Below are 18,667 nucleotides of genomic sequence, written 5' to 3' on the forward strand. Positions count from 1 at the left end.
AGGGCTCGCACTCGGCGCCGCTCTGCTTGCCCGTCTCTATGCTCCTGGAGGACTCGGCTCAGAAGGCGGGGCTTGAGGAGGCGTGGCCACAGTCCGCTCCCTTTAATAGCTGGGGAGTGACGGACGGGCAAAACAACCAATAAACGCCCGGAGATCGGGAGGTGTGCGCTGTGATTGGCGGAGGCCGGGGATAACCTCGGGGTGGGGCGGGCCGGCCCCCATGCTGTGAGGGTGTGGTGAGCGGGCGAGGCGGCGGCAGCGGCAGCAGCAGGAACGGCTCTGGTCGGGCGGCGAGCGAGTGCTCTGGAGGGTCCGCGGAGCTTGGGAGGGGTCCCCCCAACACTTATGCCCCAGCCTGTCTTCATACTCCCCCGTGCCTCGGAGCACCCCAGTGCCTGCCCCGCTCTCTCTTTCCCACACTGGGGTGTGTCCTGGCTGCCCCTCAGCCTTGTCCTCTCCCTCTATGTTCCAGGCAAGGCAATGGCGGAGGGTCCCCAGCAGCTGCTGGAAGTGTGCGGGCAGAGGCTATCCCGCTTCCTCTCCGACGCCCGGCACAAGCACCTGGCCTGGCTGCGGGAGGTGGAGGAGCAGGGCATGAGGATGCTCAAGAGGTAAGGGCTGCCCTGAGGGGGCCCCTCTGTGCCACACCAGCTGCGTGTGGGTGCGTTTGGGAGGGTTGGTGTGGGCAGTGGGGGCAGCGGTCTGTGCTCTGCCTCTTCTGCCTCACAGCAGCTTCAGGGATGAGCCCATGCTCTTGCCCAAAACGCCGTCGCAGAGGAGGAAGCTCAGGAAAAGGCAGTCCTCCTGGGTGAGGGAGGAAAGCAAGGAGCTGAGCAGGAGGAGGTAGGTGGGTCAGCTTGCTCCAGCTCCGCCTCATGGCGTTTGGATGAAACAAAATAGTGCCTGCGTTCCCTGAGTTATCAAAGGGGCATGTTGGGATTGCTCACTGTTTGATTCTGGTGAGAGTTTGGGATAAAGTTGGTTGCTTTCCTTCACTATTTTTTTTCTGGTTATAGTTAATGAATAATAAACACTCTATTTTCTTGTCTGTTTACGTTTGGGTTTTGTTTCACTGGGTTTGCCTTTTGGCCTGAGGTTGCTGCTCCTGGTGTTGTTCACTCCCTAAGCCTCTGTGTCAGTGCCTGGAAAACTTGGGAAGGGGATGTGTTCCTAGCACCATGTCTGAGTTGGCAGGCAGGGAGGCTCCAAGGGTCTATGGAGGGACTGAAGTGGAAATGCCAAGTGATTTGCTTGGAACCCACTCCACTTTTAAAGCTGCCCAAACCTGATCCGTTGATGTGTTAGGGCACTAAAATCGTGCTAACCATGGTGAAAAGCCCACAGGAGGAAGAGTTAGAGGTGGGAGACTGTCAGGAAGCAGACATGGAGGGTGGGGAGAGCAGCAGGAATAGCGGGAGCGTGGGAGGCTTGTGAGTGTGCAAGGGAGAGCAGGAAAAGCAGCACTGCGGATCGGAGCAGGGAGAGCTCCGGCCCTGCTCCGGGTGCTCAGGTCACACCTTGTCCAGGGGAGCAGCCCAGCTAACTCCTGCTGGTGTTTTCCCTCATTTAAACTTGGTTTGGGAAGAGGTGCTGATGCAGCCAGGCCTGTGAGCAGGAAGGTGACACACCATGTGTCCCTCTGTAGGTGCTATCCTCTGCCATGTGCTGCTCCCAGGGTGAGGTTTAAACCCAGATCTTGATGTAGGGCTAAATACCCCTTTCCCACTGCCACTTCTCCACACCTGACTCTGGATACCCAGCCTGGGCTCTGTCTGTGTGGCACAGCCCTTGTGTGTGAGCTCCCATCTGGGCTGTGTCCATGTGCCTCTCCCCAGGGACAGGATGGGCTGTGAGGGGGAACGGTGGAGTTGGAGAAGCAGCAGCAGCTTCACTTTTACACCGACTGCTTTTCCCCCCAAAACTTATCTGGGAGTGGATGACTCCCTCATCGTTTCCTTCAAAATTCTTTTCCTTTAAGGTTATCCAGAAGGAGGAGTGGTGTCAAGCTGCAGTCTTCCAGCCTGAACTCCCAGCAGTGCCTGAGCCAGGAGCAGCCCCGGAGCCCTGGCTGTGAGGAGCAGGATGTATCCGTGCCCGGCTGTGCTCCGGGATCTCAGGCTGGCATCACACCCCAGCTCCCAGCTCTGCCCGGGACGCAGCCTGAGGAAGCACGTGTTCCCGTGGCAGATCTGGATTGCCAGGAGTGTCCCCAGCCTGCTGCTGGGGGTGATGCAGCCCCTCCAGCAGTTTTGGGGGAGCAGGTGCCTGAGGTGGACGCAGCAGCCGAGCTCCAGGACATCCCTGGTGTCCCTGGGATCCTGGCTGAAAGGCCAGGAAGGGATGGGGAGCAGGACCCCAGGAGAGCCAGCACCTCCACTCCCAAGGCCACTCAGAATGGTGATCCTGCTGCACTCCAAGGAGATGCACCTCAAGGCCTCGAGACACTGCTCTTCCAGGACTCCCCCAGTAAAAGTGTGACACAGAAGTCCAGGACGCGCCGCCGGAGCGGGCTGGGTGCCCCCCGCAGGAGCCATAGGGCTTCCCTGGCAGAAAAGTGCTCCCTGGCCAGCAGGAGGGAGAACATGATCCGGAGATCCATCGGCAGGGCCAGGAAGGCAGCGGCTGGAGAATCCTCCTCGGCCTCCAGCAGAGTGAGCTGTGAGTCCCTGCACCGCTTCCATGTGGGAATGGAGCGGTGTGGAGCAGCTCATCCCTGCCTCCAGCTCCCCCAGGTCTCCTGTCTTTGTGGGCTCCTGGGGTGCAGCTTCAAGCCAGGGTGTTGCTGCAGCAGGGGAAAGCTGGGGGGCAAGTGGAGTTGGGGTGCACAGGTTGGGAATGGGCAAAAAGCACAATTGTGGAAGGGAGAGCGTGGCCAGGGTGGTTCCAGCCATGTGTGCCTTTGGACTGGGAGAGTCTGCTGCATTCCCTGCGGAAGGGCTTTAATTTATGGCATCTGCCAGCTCTCCAAAAAATCAATAAGGCTGAAAGTGCAGCCCTGAAGTTAGGCTGCAATGAGCAGAGGAGCTCAAATGCTTTTTGGGCAAGGAGAGAAGAGACTCAAACTAGCTGTGTCACCAGAGGAACAGGGGTCATGGAGCCCAGGCTATTCCTGGTAGCTCTGAATCCCTTGTATCAGCTACTCCTGCTGCTCCTGACAGGGTTTGGCTGCTTGGGCTTTCCAAAACCATTGCTGCTGCAGGCAAACAGGCTGTGGTGGAGCATGGAGGCCTCTGGAATTCAGCTTTGTCAGCCTTGAGTCACGCTGTATCCAGGCATTTGTTATAACACTTGGAGCGAAGGGGTGTGATGGGGGGGTGGAATGAGCCTGGAATCAGCCCAAACACCCTGGATCCCTGCACCAGAGCGTGCAGGGAGGCAGGAGCTGCAGCCAATGGCCTGGGAATGCTTGCTGTGACACAGGCAGCTGGAGCAGGCTGCAGGCAGCAGGCTGCTGCCTCAGTGCTCTGCCTTCCCAGCCCACTCCAGATTCAGTGGCACTTGAGGGAGGTGTGGTGCTGGTGGGGAAAGCGGAGCAATCCATGTTCCTGGGAGGAAGCCTGAGCTCTTCCATTTGCACCCTGTGGCTGTTGGGAGCCTGGGAGTGAAATCCCCAGCTCCACTTAGGCTTTCCTCTCCAGGTCAGAGCTCCTTGGAGGCTTTTGTGGAAGAAGATGTGACCAGCAGCACAAGGTGAGGATACCATGTAAGGCAAGTAGGAAGGGATCCCAGCATTCCCTGTGAGGACACTCTCTGGGTGGCTTTTCTGTCACAGATTTTGTCAGGGACTTCTCAGGTGCTGCTGTCACCTGGGGCTGGATGAGATTTCAGGTTGTGCTGTTCAGGCACAGTGAAATTAAGTCCTTCACTGCGCTGGGCAGTGGTGTGTCCTGGGGTTCCTGGAATTCTTGGCTGTCACTAGCCTGGCAATGCTGGTGGCCAGTCAGGTCTGCTCTGGGGAAGGGACAGCCCAAGGCTGTCAGAGTCCCCTCCTTTCTTGCTACTGGGGCCCAAGGTGGTTATGGGGTGTTCAGCAGCCCAGTGGGACAGTCACTCAGAGGAACTCACAGCCCAGCATTGATGTGCCTGGCTGGAACAGCCTCTGGATGTGCTTAGGAACCTGCACCTTCCTTGGAGTCCCACATGCTGCTTCCATCACCTGTAACTCGCCTTCAGAGAGAATTTAAATTATTAAAATAGCTTTTCCTTCACAGGCCTGAGCTGGAGCCAAATTCCCCGAGGGAAAAGGTGAGTTCCAAGGAACAATGCTCAGACTGTGTGGACGCCTTCCTGCTGAGTCAGCACCTTTGCTGAGGTTGTCACTGGATGCAGGGATGTGGCCAATGTCCCAGAATGAGCCAGCACAGCCCTCACTGGGAGGGAAGCAGACCCCACCTGAGCAAGCAGCTGGCTTTTCCAGGGAAGCCTTGTTTGGAACAGCTGTGCTAAGGGAATGCTTGTCCTCTTTCCCTACAGGCTCCTGGAGATGTCCTTGTTCCAAGCACAAGTCCCCAGGCTGCCAGCCCTCCTGCACAGCACCTGTCCACTCTGGAGCAGCAAGCAGGGAATGCTGCAGGTAACTTGCAGGTGGTCTTGCTTTCCTTGCATGAAACCCTCAGAACACACTGACCTCAGGGTCAGTGGGGGCATTCCTGGGAAATAAGGGGTTTGTGTTGAAACTGAACTACTTCTGACCAATCAAGAAAGTTTTTCAGGGAAAGTTTGGACTTCCTGAAGAGGTGAGACATCAGTTAGGTGGGCAAGGACACGTAAGTGTGTCCAAGCTGTGAGACAAACAGTGCCCTGAACAGCTTCAGTCTGTGCAACAAGTGAGTGGGGACATTTGGGAAGCAGCTCCTGGAGCTGGAGTCTTCCAGTGTGTCATGTTCTTTCTCTCTGGGGTTGCATTATGTCAAGATTTAGAGGTCCTGATTATTTTCTGTGCCTCTGAAGAAGGAGGAGTTGTGGGGGGGGGGGGGGTTGTTCCCTGTGAACTGGAGGATGTGACAAGCAGCTGGAGCTGGAATAGAGGAAAGAGTCCCTGGAGGGAGTTGGATGCCTCACACGTGGCACTGACTGCAGGTTTCTCCACAGGAAGCCATGTAAATCCCAACAGTGAACCCCAGAAGAGCCAGGAACAACCCCACTGTGCCAAGCCCCTGGAGAATTCCTCCCGCATGTGGTAGGAGGCACTGCAAGGAGCAGGGATGGGCCAGGGGTCTGGAAGGACTCCGGTTTAGCATTTTAAGTCATTTGTGCTAAAAAGGGGTGGGGGGGTTCTTTCCTTGCCTTCCTCTCCCAATTTCCAGTAGCTCTGAAATCTCCCTTGGCCAGATCCTGTGTCTTGGAAGTCCCTTGTGGCTTTTGGAGCCTTGTTTGGGTCTGGGACTGGGTCTGGCATGGGGAGGAGCACCCGAGGTCCTGCACAAATCAGCAGAGGTTCCCTAGCACAGTTAGTTTGGAGCTGGGAGGTGACTTCAAGGGCTCCTGAGGTGCAAGTAACTGACCTGGTTATTTTTGTCTGTGTGAGTATCTGGAATACCTGACCTGACTCCTGGAATACCTGATGTCTCCTCACTGTGTGTTGCTGGGGAGGTTTTGGGAGAAAGATGTAATAGCCAGTAAATCCCTCTGGAGAGTGTGATAGCCACCTCATGTCTCTCCTGCTAATGCCACCAGGATGAAAGGCTGCAAGCAAGCCCTGGGTGTCCTGTGGCACGGGCAGCAGACGGGGACCCGGGCCCTTTCCCCTTTGGACGAGAAGCACAAGACCTTGGCAAACCAGGCTCCATCATCCCCCTCTCCGGCCAGCAAGGTGAGTGGTGCCACAGCCCTGTGCCCCCTGTCCCAAGCAGGCTCTGAGCTCCCTCCCTCTCTCCCCTCAGGCTGTCAGGCCACTGAAGAACTTCCTGCAGGGACAAGGGAGTGGCATCAAGGACTTCATCAAGCGCAACACTCCCACCCGGCCCCACCTGAAGGTGTGTCATGTCTGAGGGATGGGATGAGAATGGGCTGCATGTGCTGGGAAGGGGAGTTCTGGTGTTACTTCCAAACCTTTAATTACGTTTTTTATGCCCTTTCTCTGCAGGGAGACTTCGTTGTAAGTATGATGCCTTATCCGTGGGGCTGACACGCTGACCACACTCTCCCCTCACACCGATGTCCATCAGCCCTCTGGCCACACCATTGGTGAGGTGACAGGATCTCTGTGCAGGTGTGTTCTGCTGGGACTGAGCACTGCTGGGAGCATTTGGCCTCTGAGCCAGGCTGCACTGTGCTTCTTCTCCACTGTTTTCCCAGCTCCTGGGACATGTGGTCACCTACAGCAGGGGTGTGCTGTTCTTTTCTAAATATCTTCTCTGCAGCTGAAGGACAGGTTTTTCCTTCTGTACCTCTGCTTACATTGGATAATCCCTGTTGCCAAATATGTGTTGTCTCCCCATCCCAGTATCCAGGTGAATGACTCCAACAGTGACTGTGTGTACCAGGCTGCCTGAGGGGAGACAGAGCCCCCAGCACCTGGTACAGGCTGAACTCTTCTCCCTTCAGGAGAAGGAGAGGCAGAGGCTGGAGAACCTCCGGAAGAAGCAGGAGGCTGAGGAACAGAGGAAGAAGAAAGTGGAGGAGGAGAAGAGACAGCGTCAGGCAGAAATGAAGCAGTGAGTTGGCCCCCTTTCCCCCTGCTCTTTCCTTGGTCAGCACAGTTTGCCTTGTGCTTCCTACTTGGAATGAGCACTTTGGGAGCAGGCGGGGCTGATGGGCCCCTCTTGCCCACGCGCTGCCCAGGAAGAGGGAAGAGCGCCTGAGGAAGGCCCTGCAGGCTCGAGAGCGTGCAGAACAGATGGAGGGAAAGAAGAAAAAGCGGATGGAGCAGAAGATCCTGCACAGTGATGAGAAGGTGAGAAGGCTGAGTAGGCTTTGGGCCTCTCCAAGAGCTCTGAGACCAGGAGGTGTGAGCAGGCGCTGGCAAGGTCCATGCATGCCAGAATTGCTTCTGACAAGGGGAGGTTTTTGTTCTCCATCCCTCTGCGCATTCCTGTTGGGACAGGCCCTGTTCACGCTGCTCTGCGTTCAGGGAATGTGGCGGCCCCTGCCTGCCCTGGGCACAGGCCTGCAGGTGGCAGCCTCACCTGGCCCACGTGCTTGGACTGGAGTGTGTGACTCAGTAGGGGGTGCATTTGGGTTTCAGAGCCTGACCTGGCCCTTTTTGTTGGGGGCAGGCTGGGCTGATGGCCACATGCCAGTGCTGCTGCTGTGCTATGGCTGTGGAAGGGCTGAGGGAGCTGTGCCTGAGGGCCCAGAGCCCAAGCAGCCTCTGGGTCAGGCCTGGCTGCTCATTTGGGGCTGGACTGAAGGGACCTTTGGAAAGGTCAGCTTTGGAAAACAAGGAGTCATGTTCCTTTCAGCCCTTCCCAAGCCCTGAGTGGACAAACGCACATCCACTGCTGGGTCCTCGGTCTCCTTAGCATCTGGGATATCCCAAGCTCCAGACCTCCCTCCAAGGCTGTGAAGTGTGTCCTTGGGGCAGTGGGGCTGACAGGTGTGGCTTTCCCAGTTGCACATCTCACAGGTGAGGGAAGAGAAGGTGGCAGAGGAGCGGAGCAAGAGGAAAGGGTCCAAGAAACACGGGGAAGCGGAGGCACGGAAGCAGAAAACCCTGAGAGGGGTAAGAGCAACTTAGGACCCTCCTGCACATGGAAAAGGACAGGGACAGCAGGGACCTGCTGTATTGGTGTGGCTAGTGGGATAGGGACAGGTCACTGCCTGCTTCTGCAGGGATTTTGGGGTCTGGGCTGCCAGATCTCTGTCCAGGCATCTGATGTTGGGCTGGAGTACAAGGGAGAAATGTTCCAGCTGCTGGAGCCTTGCAGGGTTTTCCTCTTGTTTCTTCAGGAGGAAAATGATCAGCAAGAACCACTGCAGAAAAGAAGAGAAGATGAAGTGAAGGAAAGGGGGAAAACAGTTTTGGAACTGAAGAACCTTTTGGAGCGGAAACAGCTGGGACAAGCGAAGGAGAGGTGTGAGCTGGTGCCTGTCCTGGAGCAGGGAATTGGCCACAGCCAGGGGGAAGCAGTGGACATAAATGTGATGTTGCACCTGGTATTTGGGGGGGCAGGAGCAGAAGGCTGTGAGAGGGTGAGGGACAGATAGGCATGCTTCCCCCTCTAAATTATTTCTTTTCCCCTAGGTATCCCAAGCAGCGAGGGAAGGAGAAGCCCCCCCAGGCAGAGCAGGAGCCAGCAGCATTGGCTGGCAAGGTCACCAAGGTGGAGTTGGAGTGTTCTGGGAGCAGCTTCTCTACATATAGCACACAGGCTGGGCTCAGGATCAGGTGTTTTCCAAGTGCTGTGTTGTTGGGATGTTGTTTAGATGCTCAAATACAATAAACATAATGCTTGTTATTGTACAGAGGCACTTTGCAGGAACAAGCCAAGGGCTGGGGGTTCCCTGGCTCACAGGTGAGCCCTCAGCCCTGTCATGGTATGGTGACAGTCATGAAATGGCACTTGGAAGAATACCTCAAAGAGCATTCACTGATCCCGAAACCAATGTGGAAATCAGAGATTTATTAATGTTTTACTGCCACATTTCCTCATTGTGCCCAAACGATGTGACCCCCAAACCTCGGGTGCCACATGGCTCTGTGTCACTTCATTTGCACTCACACAAAGAACATCAGGGCTTTAAGTCAGGGTTGTTGGTCTTGAAATATCACACTAACATTTGCTTTCATTCTCTACTCTTCAATTCATTGCTTCATTAGTGAAAAATCAATGCCCCAAATGGTTCTTCCTCTTCAGGATCAATTCTTCCTCCTGTGTGGGCTCCTGCTGCACTCCTTCCCTCAGTCCCTGGCACTTGGACTCTTTTGTGCTGTATAAATTTAATTTAAGGTCTGAATCCTTCCTGTGTTGCCAGCAGCAGGGCCAGAATGAGTCTGGCAAAGCTTTTCCAGGCAGGAGAAAATGGCTGAGCAGCACAGGAGGGGAAACTCTAGGAGAAATGGTTTGGGTCAAAAAGGAACTTCAGCAGTTAATTTTTTTTCTCTTTATTAGGGGAAACAAAGTCCTGAAGAGCTGCCTCTTGGGCCTGGGCTGGAGAAAAGATATGAGCCACCAGAATCCTTTTTCCCAGCTCTTAATGTCTGGCTCCAAGCAGAGAGGGTGAGTGTGGGCTCCAGAGAGCCAGGCTGGACCTGAGCAGAGACAGGAGTGGCTTTATCTGACAGTCTTGCATTTGGGGTTATTTCTGCAGAAGAAGCCACAGAGGCACTGAGGGCTGCATGTTGCCAGAGCTGCCGAGAACACAGCTCTGTGTCAGAGTCTGTTCTGTGTGAGTGAGGACTTAATTACTGTGTCTTACAGGAGGCCGATGGTCAGCAGCAGCCGAGAGAGGAGAAAAAACCCATTCCACCAGCCGCCCCTGGGACAGGGCCGAATAAAGCCGTCAAGGTGAGCCCTGGCCCCGGCACAACCCTCGGGTGGCCCCCGCCTGCTGTGGCTACTTGGCCCCTGCGGCTCGGAGCCACCCCAGCGCTCGGCACAGGGAAGCCGCTGGAAAAACAAGTGGTTGGAGGCGGAAAAGGTGCTGGAAGCGGCCACGGGAGGGCAGCAGGTCCTGAGGCGACGTCCCGGTGGGAGCGGCCCTGGGCAGCCAGGGTCGTGCCCGCTGCAGATGCGGAGCCTTCTTCCGTGGGCAGAGCGGCAGGAAAGGCTGCTCTGAGCTGGGATGCAGCGCTGTCTCTGCCGGGAGTGGGGCTGTGTGCTCCATCCTGGCTGTGTCAGAGCTCCAGCGAGGGGAAGCCAAAGGGTTTAGGTGGAGAGTTGAGTGCTGGGACATGCACAGTGTGCCTTTCCCAGGTTTTTCCACAGAAAAAAGGAGGGGATGGAGTGTTAAGAGAAGGTGTCAAGGCACAGAGCCTGGTGACAGTTTTGTGTTGGTTCAGGCTTTGAGCACTTTGGGGCTCTGATGGCCATCCCAGCCATGGAAATGCTGCTCCCCTTGCTCACCACTGCTCTCTGTGGTTTCAGAAATCCCTCTCCACATCCTGCCTCGGGTCCCTGAAGGATGCTCAAGGACCAGAATCGGCCAATGAGAACAGCTACGGGCTGGATCTGAACAGTGATGACTCCACAGACGATGAGAGCAACCCTCGGAAGCCCATCCCTGCTTGGGCTGATGGTAGGTGCCAGCTCTGGGCTGGCTTCCTTTCCCTCCTGCCCTGGAGTGCTTTCCAGCCTTGCTTGGAGCCATCCCAAGGCGCAGTCCAGAAGTGTATGCACCTCTGGCAGCTCCCAGCTCTGTGTGCTGAGGGGATCAGCACTGCTTCCTGTGAGCGCTCCTGGGCTGAGGTGAAACCAGAGTCCTCTGAGAGGAAAGGGGGCACAGCCCCAGCTCCTGAGGAGAAGCGGGCTGTGGTGGCTGTGGCATGTGTCCCACCCCTCCTTCACAGCCGGTGGGCGCTCAGAGGGGAAGGGGAGTGCCGTTCCTGCGGGCCGGGGCAGGGCCTGCAGCCGTGTGTTGTTCCTGCAGGGGCGCAGCTGCAGCAGGCCATCGTGCACCAGTACTACCACCCGGTGGACCTGGACGCGCTGTTTGGGGCCATCCCCAGCCCCAGGCTGGAGCACATCTTCTACAAGAGCAAACCCCGCTACTTCAAGCGCACGAGCTCGGCCGTGTGGCACTCCCCGCCCGGCCCCTCCTGCGGCCCCTCCTGTGCCTTCCAGAGCTGAGCCAAGGTGGTTTCTAAGAGGCTGTGTTATACTTACCCTGTGTTTACAATTTTAACTTTTTATTCTTTTTTTGTACAGAAATAAAGTTGTTTAATAAAGTCCAGCACTCACTGGGTGTGTCTCCTTTCCCCTACCTTGGTGACTGTTCCTTTTGCCTTGCAGAAATCAGAGTTACTAATCTGCAACCAGAGCCATTTCCTAGTCTGCCTCGTTTCCTATTCACTTAGGATATTCTCTTGTACAAGGAAGCTTGGAAATTACTGTAGGGAAGATCAGGTTTTTTAATCACACTGAGGCGATAATGTTTTTGTAAAGCTTTTTTAAAATATATTTACTATATTTATGTATTTATCTGTACCGTCTTAATTACCTGTAATTCCTCTTCCTTCAACAATTCCTGTGCACTCATCTTAGTCTGAGCCAGAATCTTCTTCCTGCTGTTGGAAAAATCTCCCTGGATAATTTAAGCAGTGGCTAATGCCTCCTTACCCTTTCTTTTCTAATGGGAAAAGGAAGCCCAGGCTCACCTCTGGATCCTGTTATGGCAGAATCAGTGGGACAGCCTGTCTTGAACAGGAGCTGGGTTGATTTGGGAAGGGTGAGGGAGGGGATGGTTCCCCAGGCAATCTGTCAGTGTGGGAGCTTTGACCCTTCCCCCCCCCACCTCCCCCCACCCTCAGCAGCAGAGCTGCACCTATCCCACTCCTTCCTTCTTCCTTTCCTAAGCCTGAATGCACATGGATTGACAGGAGCAGAGCTGGATTCTGGCTATAAGGAAGATTGATTTATGGAGCCAGCATCCCTGGAGCTGTCCTGCTACTCCTTCCACAGCAAGGGGCTGGAAGTACTCAGAGTGCCCAGAGCCAGTGCTCACCCAAGGGGACTTTTGTCCCGGGAATACTTTTTGGATGGGATCAGGCAGAGAGTTCATGGGTAAGGTGGGGAGGACAGCCAGGCTCCTTCCCACTCCAGAGGGCAGCATCTGTCCCCCAGCTTCCTCAGGGATGATGCCCTGCAGCATCATGTCCTCATGCTCACCTCCACAGGGGACTGGGTGAGCAGGACACAAAATCTGCTACAGCCCAGCACAGTCAGGACAACTTCCCAGTTTCTTTGGTGCCAGTGGAGCCCGGAACAGTGGGGGAGTGGAAAAAAACCTCGGCGCCAACAGCTGCTGGCAGGGATGTGCTGCCAGGCTCTGGGCTGAGCGCTAATGAGGTGCCTGTGCTGCTGCTGGCTCTGCTCAGCTCCTGGAGCCCGCTGGGAGCCCGGGCCTCGCGCTCCAGGAGCTCCCAGGAGCTTGCTGGGAGCCGGGAGCAGTGCTGGTTAATGCCACCCCAGGAGAGGCGGCTGTGCCGTCTGTCTGCCAGCTCCGCACCAGGGAGGATCCATCCCATGGGATGTGGGGAGCAAAAGGCCCCCTAGCACTGGCATCGGGCTGCCACTGCCAGCTGGAAAAAGGAGCAGCTCCATGCAATCAGCAGGAAAGAATTAAGCAGGGATCCCCTAGACGTGGGCAGGCTGGATGTGGAAGTGCCTCTTTCCTAGAAATGCTGGAGCCATGGTGTTGCAGCATTCCCGGAGCAAACCGTGGGCATCCCTGTGACCCTAAAGGGCAATTCTCAGGTGGGAGGGGCCAGGTGGCTGACCCCTCTGTGTCCCTCAAAACGGAGAAGGGAAAGGGAACGTTTCAGCTTGTGTGAAGCAAAATAATCCATGTCAACCTGAGACATTTTACAGGGCTGTGAGCACAGCAGGAGCACAGGAGGATGACAGTGCCCCTTGAATCCCAGCAGTCCCTTTGGATCCTAGAGCTCCCCTTGGATCCCGGCTGCCTCGTTTCTCCCCTCTGCCACCACGTCATCTGTTTCTGTTTTCAGTGCCTGGGAACCCCTGATTCACCCCATCCCACGAGGATGCTTCCCGGGGCTGGGAGAGTGTGGGAGGGCTGGGGATCGGGGCAGGGGAGCAGGATGGAGCCCTTTTCCTGCTCCATCCCTGCTGGGTGCTTGGGCTGTGCGGGTCCCCTGGCCTGGGCAGGGGGTCCCTGAGGCGGGGGCACCTCCGCCCGCCGCTGTCTCCCCGGCTCGGCGGCTCCGCATCCCGCTCTCCTGTTGCTCAGAGATGTGGAGGCAGTTGCTAAGAGACACCGACACGTCAGTATCTGGCCCTAAGGAAAAAAAGAGGAAAAAAAAAAAAGAGACAGAGAAAGAGAGAGACAAGGGAGGACGAGGAGGAGGAGGGGAGGAAGGAGGTGGGGAAAGACCTGCTCCCATCGCCGGGCTCACAGCAGCCTTGGCCGCCACTGCCGAAGCCCAGCTCCCGACTTGGCGGCCTCTGGGGTGTGGCCGGCCACCGGGGACCCCCCCATCACCATCGGAGCCCCCCACATCGCCACTCAGGACCCCCACATCACCACAGGGAGCCAGGCCCTGCTCCTTCCCTGGCCAGTGAGTACCCCAGGGCAGCCCGGCCTCACCGAAGGGGCCGGGGCACTTGGGGATGGGAAGTGACTGGGGTAAGGTGGGCCGGTGGGAGGGGATGGAGCTGGGGGATGCGGGCGAGGGAGGATGGAGCAGACATGGTCAGGTGGTGGGGGGCGAGGGCAGGCCTGGGGGGACCCCGGTGGGTGCTGGGAATGGGGATCTTCCCCCGGGAGAGAGGCGGGGAGGGTGTCCCTGGCACCGGGCTCAGCTCGTGGTGGTGGGGGCTGGCGGGGGGCCGTGGAGCAGCACCTCTGCTCTGCCCACCACCAGCCAAGATGGGCTGGCCAAGGTCAGCAGGACTGGGGGGGGGGGGGGGGGGGGGCTTTTCTATCTGGAATCCCCGGGGGATGCTTGGAGGAGTGACCCTGGCCCGGGGGGCACGGGGAGGGTGTGGGTGCCCCAGAGGCCACCCCGGGCCGCAGCAGCTGCGTGCGGCCGGCACGGCTTGCGGCCGGCACGGCTTCCCCCCTCTCCGCTTCCTCGCAGGCAGCTGGTGACGGCCCGACGCCGGCCCCGCCGGTGCCCCCGGAGGGGTTGGCGTTGCCCCCCGGATGCCGCCGGGATGCCGGGAACGTCGCTGTGACCGCCGCGAGCCCGGCCCCGCGGCCGGCCGCCGGCAGCCCTCGGCGTGAGCGGGCGGGCGGGATGGCCCCCGGCGCCCCGTGAGGGCCGCGGCCACGAGGCCATGCTGCTGGGCCCCTGGCTGCTGGCGGCGGCGGCGGCGGTGGCGGCGGCGGGCGCGGGCTGCCCGGTGCTGTGCAGCTGCCGCGGGCAGGCGGTGGACTGCAGCGGGCAGCGGCTTTTCTCCGTGCCCCCCGAGCTGCCGCTGGACACCGGCAACCTGAGCCTGGCCCACAACCGCATCGCCAGCATCCCGCCGGGCTACCTGGGCTGCTACGGGCAGCTGCGCGCCCTCGACCTGCGCAACAACTCGCTGGCGGCGCTGCCGGCCGGGCTGTTCCGCGGCGCCCGGCGCCTGGCGCACCTGGACCTGAGCTACAACAACTTCAGCCTGGTGCCCGCCGACATGTTCCGCGAGGCCAGCGCGCTGCTGCGCCTCGACCTCAGCCACAACCCGGGGCTGCGCCGCGTCCACCCCCAGGCCTTCCGCGGCCTGGCCCAGCTGCGCGAGCTGGACCTCAGCTACGGCGGCCTGGCCGCCCTCAGCCTCGACGCCCTGGAGGGGCTGCCCGGCCTCGTGGGGCTGCGCCTGGGGGGCAACCCCTGGCTCTGCGGCTGCGCCATGGAGCCGCTCCTCAAGTGGCTGCGGGGGCGCATCCAGCGCTGCTCCTCGGGTAGGTGCCGCCGGGACCCCCGCGCCCCGTCCCGCGCGGGGGCCGGCGGCCGGGCTGACGCCGTCCCTCCGTCCCGCAGATTCGCAGCAGGCGGAGTGCTGGGCTCCCCCCGAGGTGGCGGGGGCCCCGCTGCTGTCGCTGACGGAGGAGAGCTTCCAGGCCTGCCACCTCACGCTGACCCTCGACGACTATCTCTTCATCGCCTTCGTCGGCTTCGTCGTCTCCATTGCCTCGGTGGCCACCAACTTCCTGCTGGGCATCACGGCCAACTGCTGCCACCGCTGGAGCAAGGCCAGCGAGGACGAGGATGTTTAGGGACCGACGCTGCCACCACCGCCGATAGACCCCCGCCCCGGCCACTCCCCGGCCCGGCCGCCCCCGCGGGGACACCAGACTGTGCCTTGTCCGCGTCCCCTCCCACCGCCCCCCGTGCTGGGGTGGCCCTCGAGACGCCGGGGACACCAGGGGACAGCCCTGCTTCCTTTTGCCCCAAACTGGGGAGTTTTTGCACCCCCCATCACCGTGAGCTTGGACCCCTTCCTGTGCTGTTCCCACTGCCCAGGACTGGTTAAGGCAGCAATTTGGGAATCCCCTGGGAACCCCCCCACCTCTGCCTGGGAGAGACAGAGGACAAAGTGTGTGTGCCCCACTCTCCTGGGGGCTTTGAGGAAATCCTGGCTTTCAGCCCCAAAGCAGCACCGCTGGAGCACCCCAAATCCTGCACCTACTCTCCAGCCTCCCCAAAAATCCAGGGGGGCAGGAAGCATTGCTGACACCCAGCTTGTCACCACCGTTCCAGGGCATGCCTGCACCATGCTGGTGACATCGGGATGTGCTGGAACAGCACCAGGACCACTAAGCCTGGCAGTGGGACGGGTTGTGACATCTCAAGGGGATGGGATCTCCCAAGGATGGCACCTTCCACGGATTGCATCTCCCAGGGATGACATCTGCCTCCTCTTTGGGGCCAACCCGGGCACCACCATTGCCCACCCTGGGGGAGGTTTGGGAGGTGGAAGGAGCTCTACAAAAGGGCAAAAAAAAGAAAAAAATAGCAAAAAGCAGAAAGCCAACGACCCTCTGTCCAGCTGGGACAGCCATGTCCCCGGTGCCTGTGTCAGCTGTCCCTGGTGTCTGCGTCACGCTGTCACTGTGGGAGCACATGAGGTGGGGAGTAGGGCTAGGGGCTTGGGGCTGGGGTCACCTGAGGACTGTTTTGTCCCTTCTCCTGTCCCCCATGGAGGCTGAGTGCATGGGGAGGGGGGTTTGGTTTAATCCCAGCCCACCCCAAAAGGGCTCCAGCTGCACCCCAGCCCCAGCGCTGCCCCCGGGAAAGGGAACTTGGCCGCTGCCTTCTCTCTTTTGTCTGGGGATTTATTATTTTCCTTTCAGTGAGTTCAAGAAGCCCCCCAGTCCACACCCCCTGCACCCCCCACAACTCCTGCACCCCTGGACCAGCCACATGGGCATGGAGCATCCACCTGCATCCCACCAGCTCCTTCCTCTGCCTCACTTCACCCTCTTCTTTTTGTATTTATATTTATGTTTTATTTTCCTTCTCTTTTGTTTCTCCTTGTCTTTTGATTTTGTTGTTTCTCCTTTCCTTTCCTTTCCTTTCCTTTCCTTTCCTTTCCTTTCCTTTCCTTTCCTTTCCTTTCCTTTCCTTTCCTTTCCTTTCCTTTCCTTTCCTTTCCTTTCCTTTCCTTTCCTTTCCTTTCCTTTCCTTTCCTTTCCTTTCCTTTCCTTTCCTTTCCTTTCCTTTCCTTTCCTTTCCTTTCCTTTCCTTTCCTTTCCTTTCCTTTCCTTTCCTTTCCTTTCCTTTCCTTTCCTTTCCTTTCCTTTCCTTTCCTTTCCTTTCCTTTCCTTTCCTTCTTTGTTCCTTTATTTTCCTTTCTTTTTTCTCTCTTCTCCCCCAACCCCGCTCTTTGTACGTTTTGTAACCGCGGGTTTTGTACCACGGGGCACTTTTTCAGCGCCAAACCTCGACAATAAAGAGTGTCAGCGCAGCCGGGGCCGGGACACGCGTGTGGGGGGGAGGACACGTGTGTGTGACAGGGACGTGCGTGTGGGGGGACACTGTGTGTGTGTGACAGGGACATGTGTGTGGCAGGGAGATGTGTGTGACAGGGACATGTGTGTGGCAGGGACATGTGTGTGACAGACACCCGCGTGCGTGCGGCGGGCACAGGCAGCGTCCCACAGCCTGCAGAAGGCATCAGCCCTGCTCTTCCCTCCAGCGCTTCCTGTTATTCCTCCGGCAGCATCTCCCGGCCCCGGCGGGGCCCAGCTGTGGCCGACGGGTCACCTCCACGTCCCCCCCTCCCCGGGACCCCCTCCGGGCGGGCGGGGACACGCGGGCCCCGTCCCGCCTGGCCGGAGCCCAGAGGTCGGGCAGCAGCTGTGCCGCGTCCGGCCGCGCCGGCGGCCCCGGGGGAGCGATGGGGGCAGCGGCCGGACAGTGGCTGCCAGAGCCCAGCCCGGTGCCCGGGGCACCCCCGAACCCTGGCACTGTCCTGCCAACCCTCTTTCCATGCACCCATCTCTCCCTTCAACACATCCATCCATCCATCCATCCATCCATCCATCCATCCATCCATCCATCCATCCATCCATCCACATAATACAATCCCACCTCCCATCCCTCACTCACCCACCAAAACTGCCCCCCCATCTTTTCCACCCCTTTTCCTCTCTCTGTCCTCCCCCTCTGTCCCCTCCTCAGTCCCGCAGGGTCACACAGGGCCCACCAGACCTTCGGTGGAATCATATTGTGGGTGGAGGCGGGGGTTGGACTGGCCCCCTAAGGGGTGTTGGGTGGGCCACCCAGGACTTGGCATGGTGGGGACACACCGAGGCAGGGACCCTCCCGAAATGCCACTCCTGGCAGCCAGTGCTCCCACCCTACAGTGACAAAAGTTTCCGAGCCCTGGGTGTGGTGCCAAAGTTTTCCCGCGGCTTTGGCAAATCCGAGATTTCCCGGCACAAACGGGAGGTGCAGCCCCCCTACCCACGCGGTCCCCTCCCCTCCGTTTGCTTTGGGGCGGGAGGTGTGAAGGAGCCCGAGCTGGGCTGTAAACACGGAGGTCACTTCAAAGGGGACGCCCGGGGACATCCTTAGCACCACCAGATTATTTTGGCACCCCCGGGCGGGATGCGAGGCGAGGAGGGAGGTCGGGGCGGGGGGGTGAACATCCCGTTTGGCAGCTTGGAAAAGCGGGGGGGGAGCTGCGGGGGGCAGGAGAGGCTGTCCCCATCCTTGCCCCAATTCCTATCCCTGGTGCATCCATCCTCCCGGAGCCCACTTTTACTCCCTGTGCAGAATAATCTCTGTTTCCCCAGTGTCACATTCCCGCAACCACGGTTTGGGGAACCCTGGCCGTGGCCCCGGCCCTGCAACGTCCCCAAGGCATCGTATTTTGGGGTTTGAGGGCCCCCAGGCTCCCTGCGGATCACACCCACCCCCTACTCCCCAGCCATCCTTTCCAAGGATGCTCCCCATCCCCCCGTGCCTGCTGTCCCCCTCTATCTTCCCTCCTCATCTTCCCCAGGCACTCTCAGGAAGGCAACACCTTCCTTATCTTCTTCCGACGGGTGGTCTGGCCCTGCTGCCCCTCACCCCCAGCTCCGGCCTTGTTATTTTCTGGAGTGTCCCTGCATTTCTCCCCAGAGACTCCTCAAGCAAACATTTCCCTCCTGGAAGGGAAAGGGAAATCTCCAAGACGCGGATAGAAAGTCGGCAGCTCCGTCTCCGCTGGCCGGGCGCCTGCGGCCATTTCCGCGCCCGGATGGGGGGGAAGCAGCAAAGCCGACACCCCCACAGTGCTGGGGTGTTTGGGGGTGGTGGAGGGATGGAGGGAGAGAGGGAGAGATGGAGAGAGGGAGGGAAAGGAGGATGGTGGGATGGAGGGATGGGCAAAAGGAGGGAGAGAAGGGAAAAGTCATAGAATCATCAAGGTTGGAAGACACCTTTACGATCAAGTCCAGCCATCAACCCAGCAACGCCCCTGTAACCCCAAAACCGTTAACCCATGGATGGATGGATGGATGGAAGGACGGATAGATGGAGGAGGGGACTGTTGGACTGATGGATGGGCAGCTGGATTGACAGATGGATGAGAGATATCCAGGGGTCTCTCCAGGCTGAGGGAGCCTGGAT

The 18,667-nt window shown here is 58.7% G+C and overlaps 2 protein-coding genes across 5 annotated transcripts; both read left to right on the plus strand.

Moving 5' to 3' along the window:
- The first annotated feature begins 223 nt into the window (after positions 1 to 223).
- LOC128790026 (inner centromere protein-like) lies at positions 224 to 10,761 on the plus strand. Of its 3 annotated transcripts, none has more exons than XM_053946451.1 (20): positions 224 to 310; positions 473 to 611; positions 730 to 843; positions 1,979 to 2,658; positions 3,639 to 3,690; positions 4,212 to 4,245; positions 4,474 to 4,573; positions 5,092 to 5,179; positions 5,677 to 5,812; positions 5,883 to 5,975; positions 6,086 to 6,097; positions 6,547 to 6,656; positions 6,784 to 6,895; positions 7,553 to 7,663; positions 7,891 to 8,015; positions 8,186 to 8,264; positions 9,054 to 9,161; positions 9,363 to 9,449; positions 10,029 to 10,179; positions 10,531 to 10,761. In XM_053946451.1, exons 2-20 carry the CDS (start codon positions 481 to 483, stop codon positions 10,728 to 10,730), a joined length of 2,523 nt encoding a protein of 840 aa, XP_053802426.1. In that variant the 5' UTR covers positions 224 to 310; positions 473 to 480; the 3' UTR covers positions 10,731 to 10,761. The 3 variants fall into 3 exon arrangements, with proteins under 3 accessions (XP_053802426.1, XP_053802427.1, XP_053802424.1); XM_053946452.1 differs by having other exon boundaries at positions 224 to 282; XM_053946449.1 differs by having other exon boundaries at positions 224 to 611.
- A 2,244-nt stretch (positions 10,762 to 13,005) lies between these two features.
- Positions 13,006 to 15,543, plus strand: LRRC55 (leucine rich repeat containing 55). Of its 2 annotated transcripts, XM_053946454.1 has the most exons (3): positions 13,006 to 13,180; positions 13,703 to 14,511; positions 14,591 to 14,910. In XM_053946454.1, the coding sequence occupies exons 2-3, from the start codon at positions 13,902 to 13,904 to the stop codon at positions 14,824 to 14,826; spliced, it is 846 nt and encodes a 281-aa protein (XP_053802429.1). In that variant the 5' UTR covers positions 13,006 to 13,180; positions 13,703 to 13,901; the 3' UTR covers positions 14,827 to 14,910. The 2 variants fall into 2 exon arrangements, with proteins under 2 accessions (XP_053802429.1, XP_053802428.1); XM_053946453.1 differs by having other exon boundaries at positions 13,703 to 15,543.
- Positions 15,544 to 18,667: the final 3,124 nt, after the last annotated feature.

The sequence above is a fragment of the Vidua chalybeata genome, chromosome 6 (assembly GCF_026979565.1).
Source record: "Vidua chalybeata isolate OUT-0048 chromosome 6, bVidCha1 merged haplotype, whole genome shotgun sequence".
In the NCBI taxonomy this organism is placed as follows: domain Eukaryota; kingdom Metazoa; phylum Chordata; class Aves; order Passeriformes; family Viduidae; genus Vidua; species Vidua chalybeata.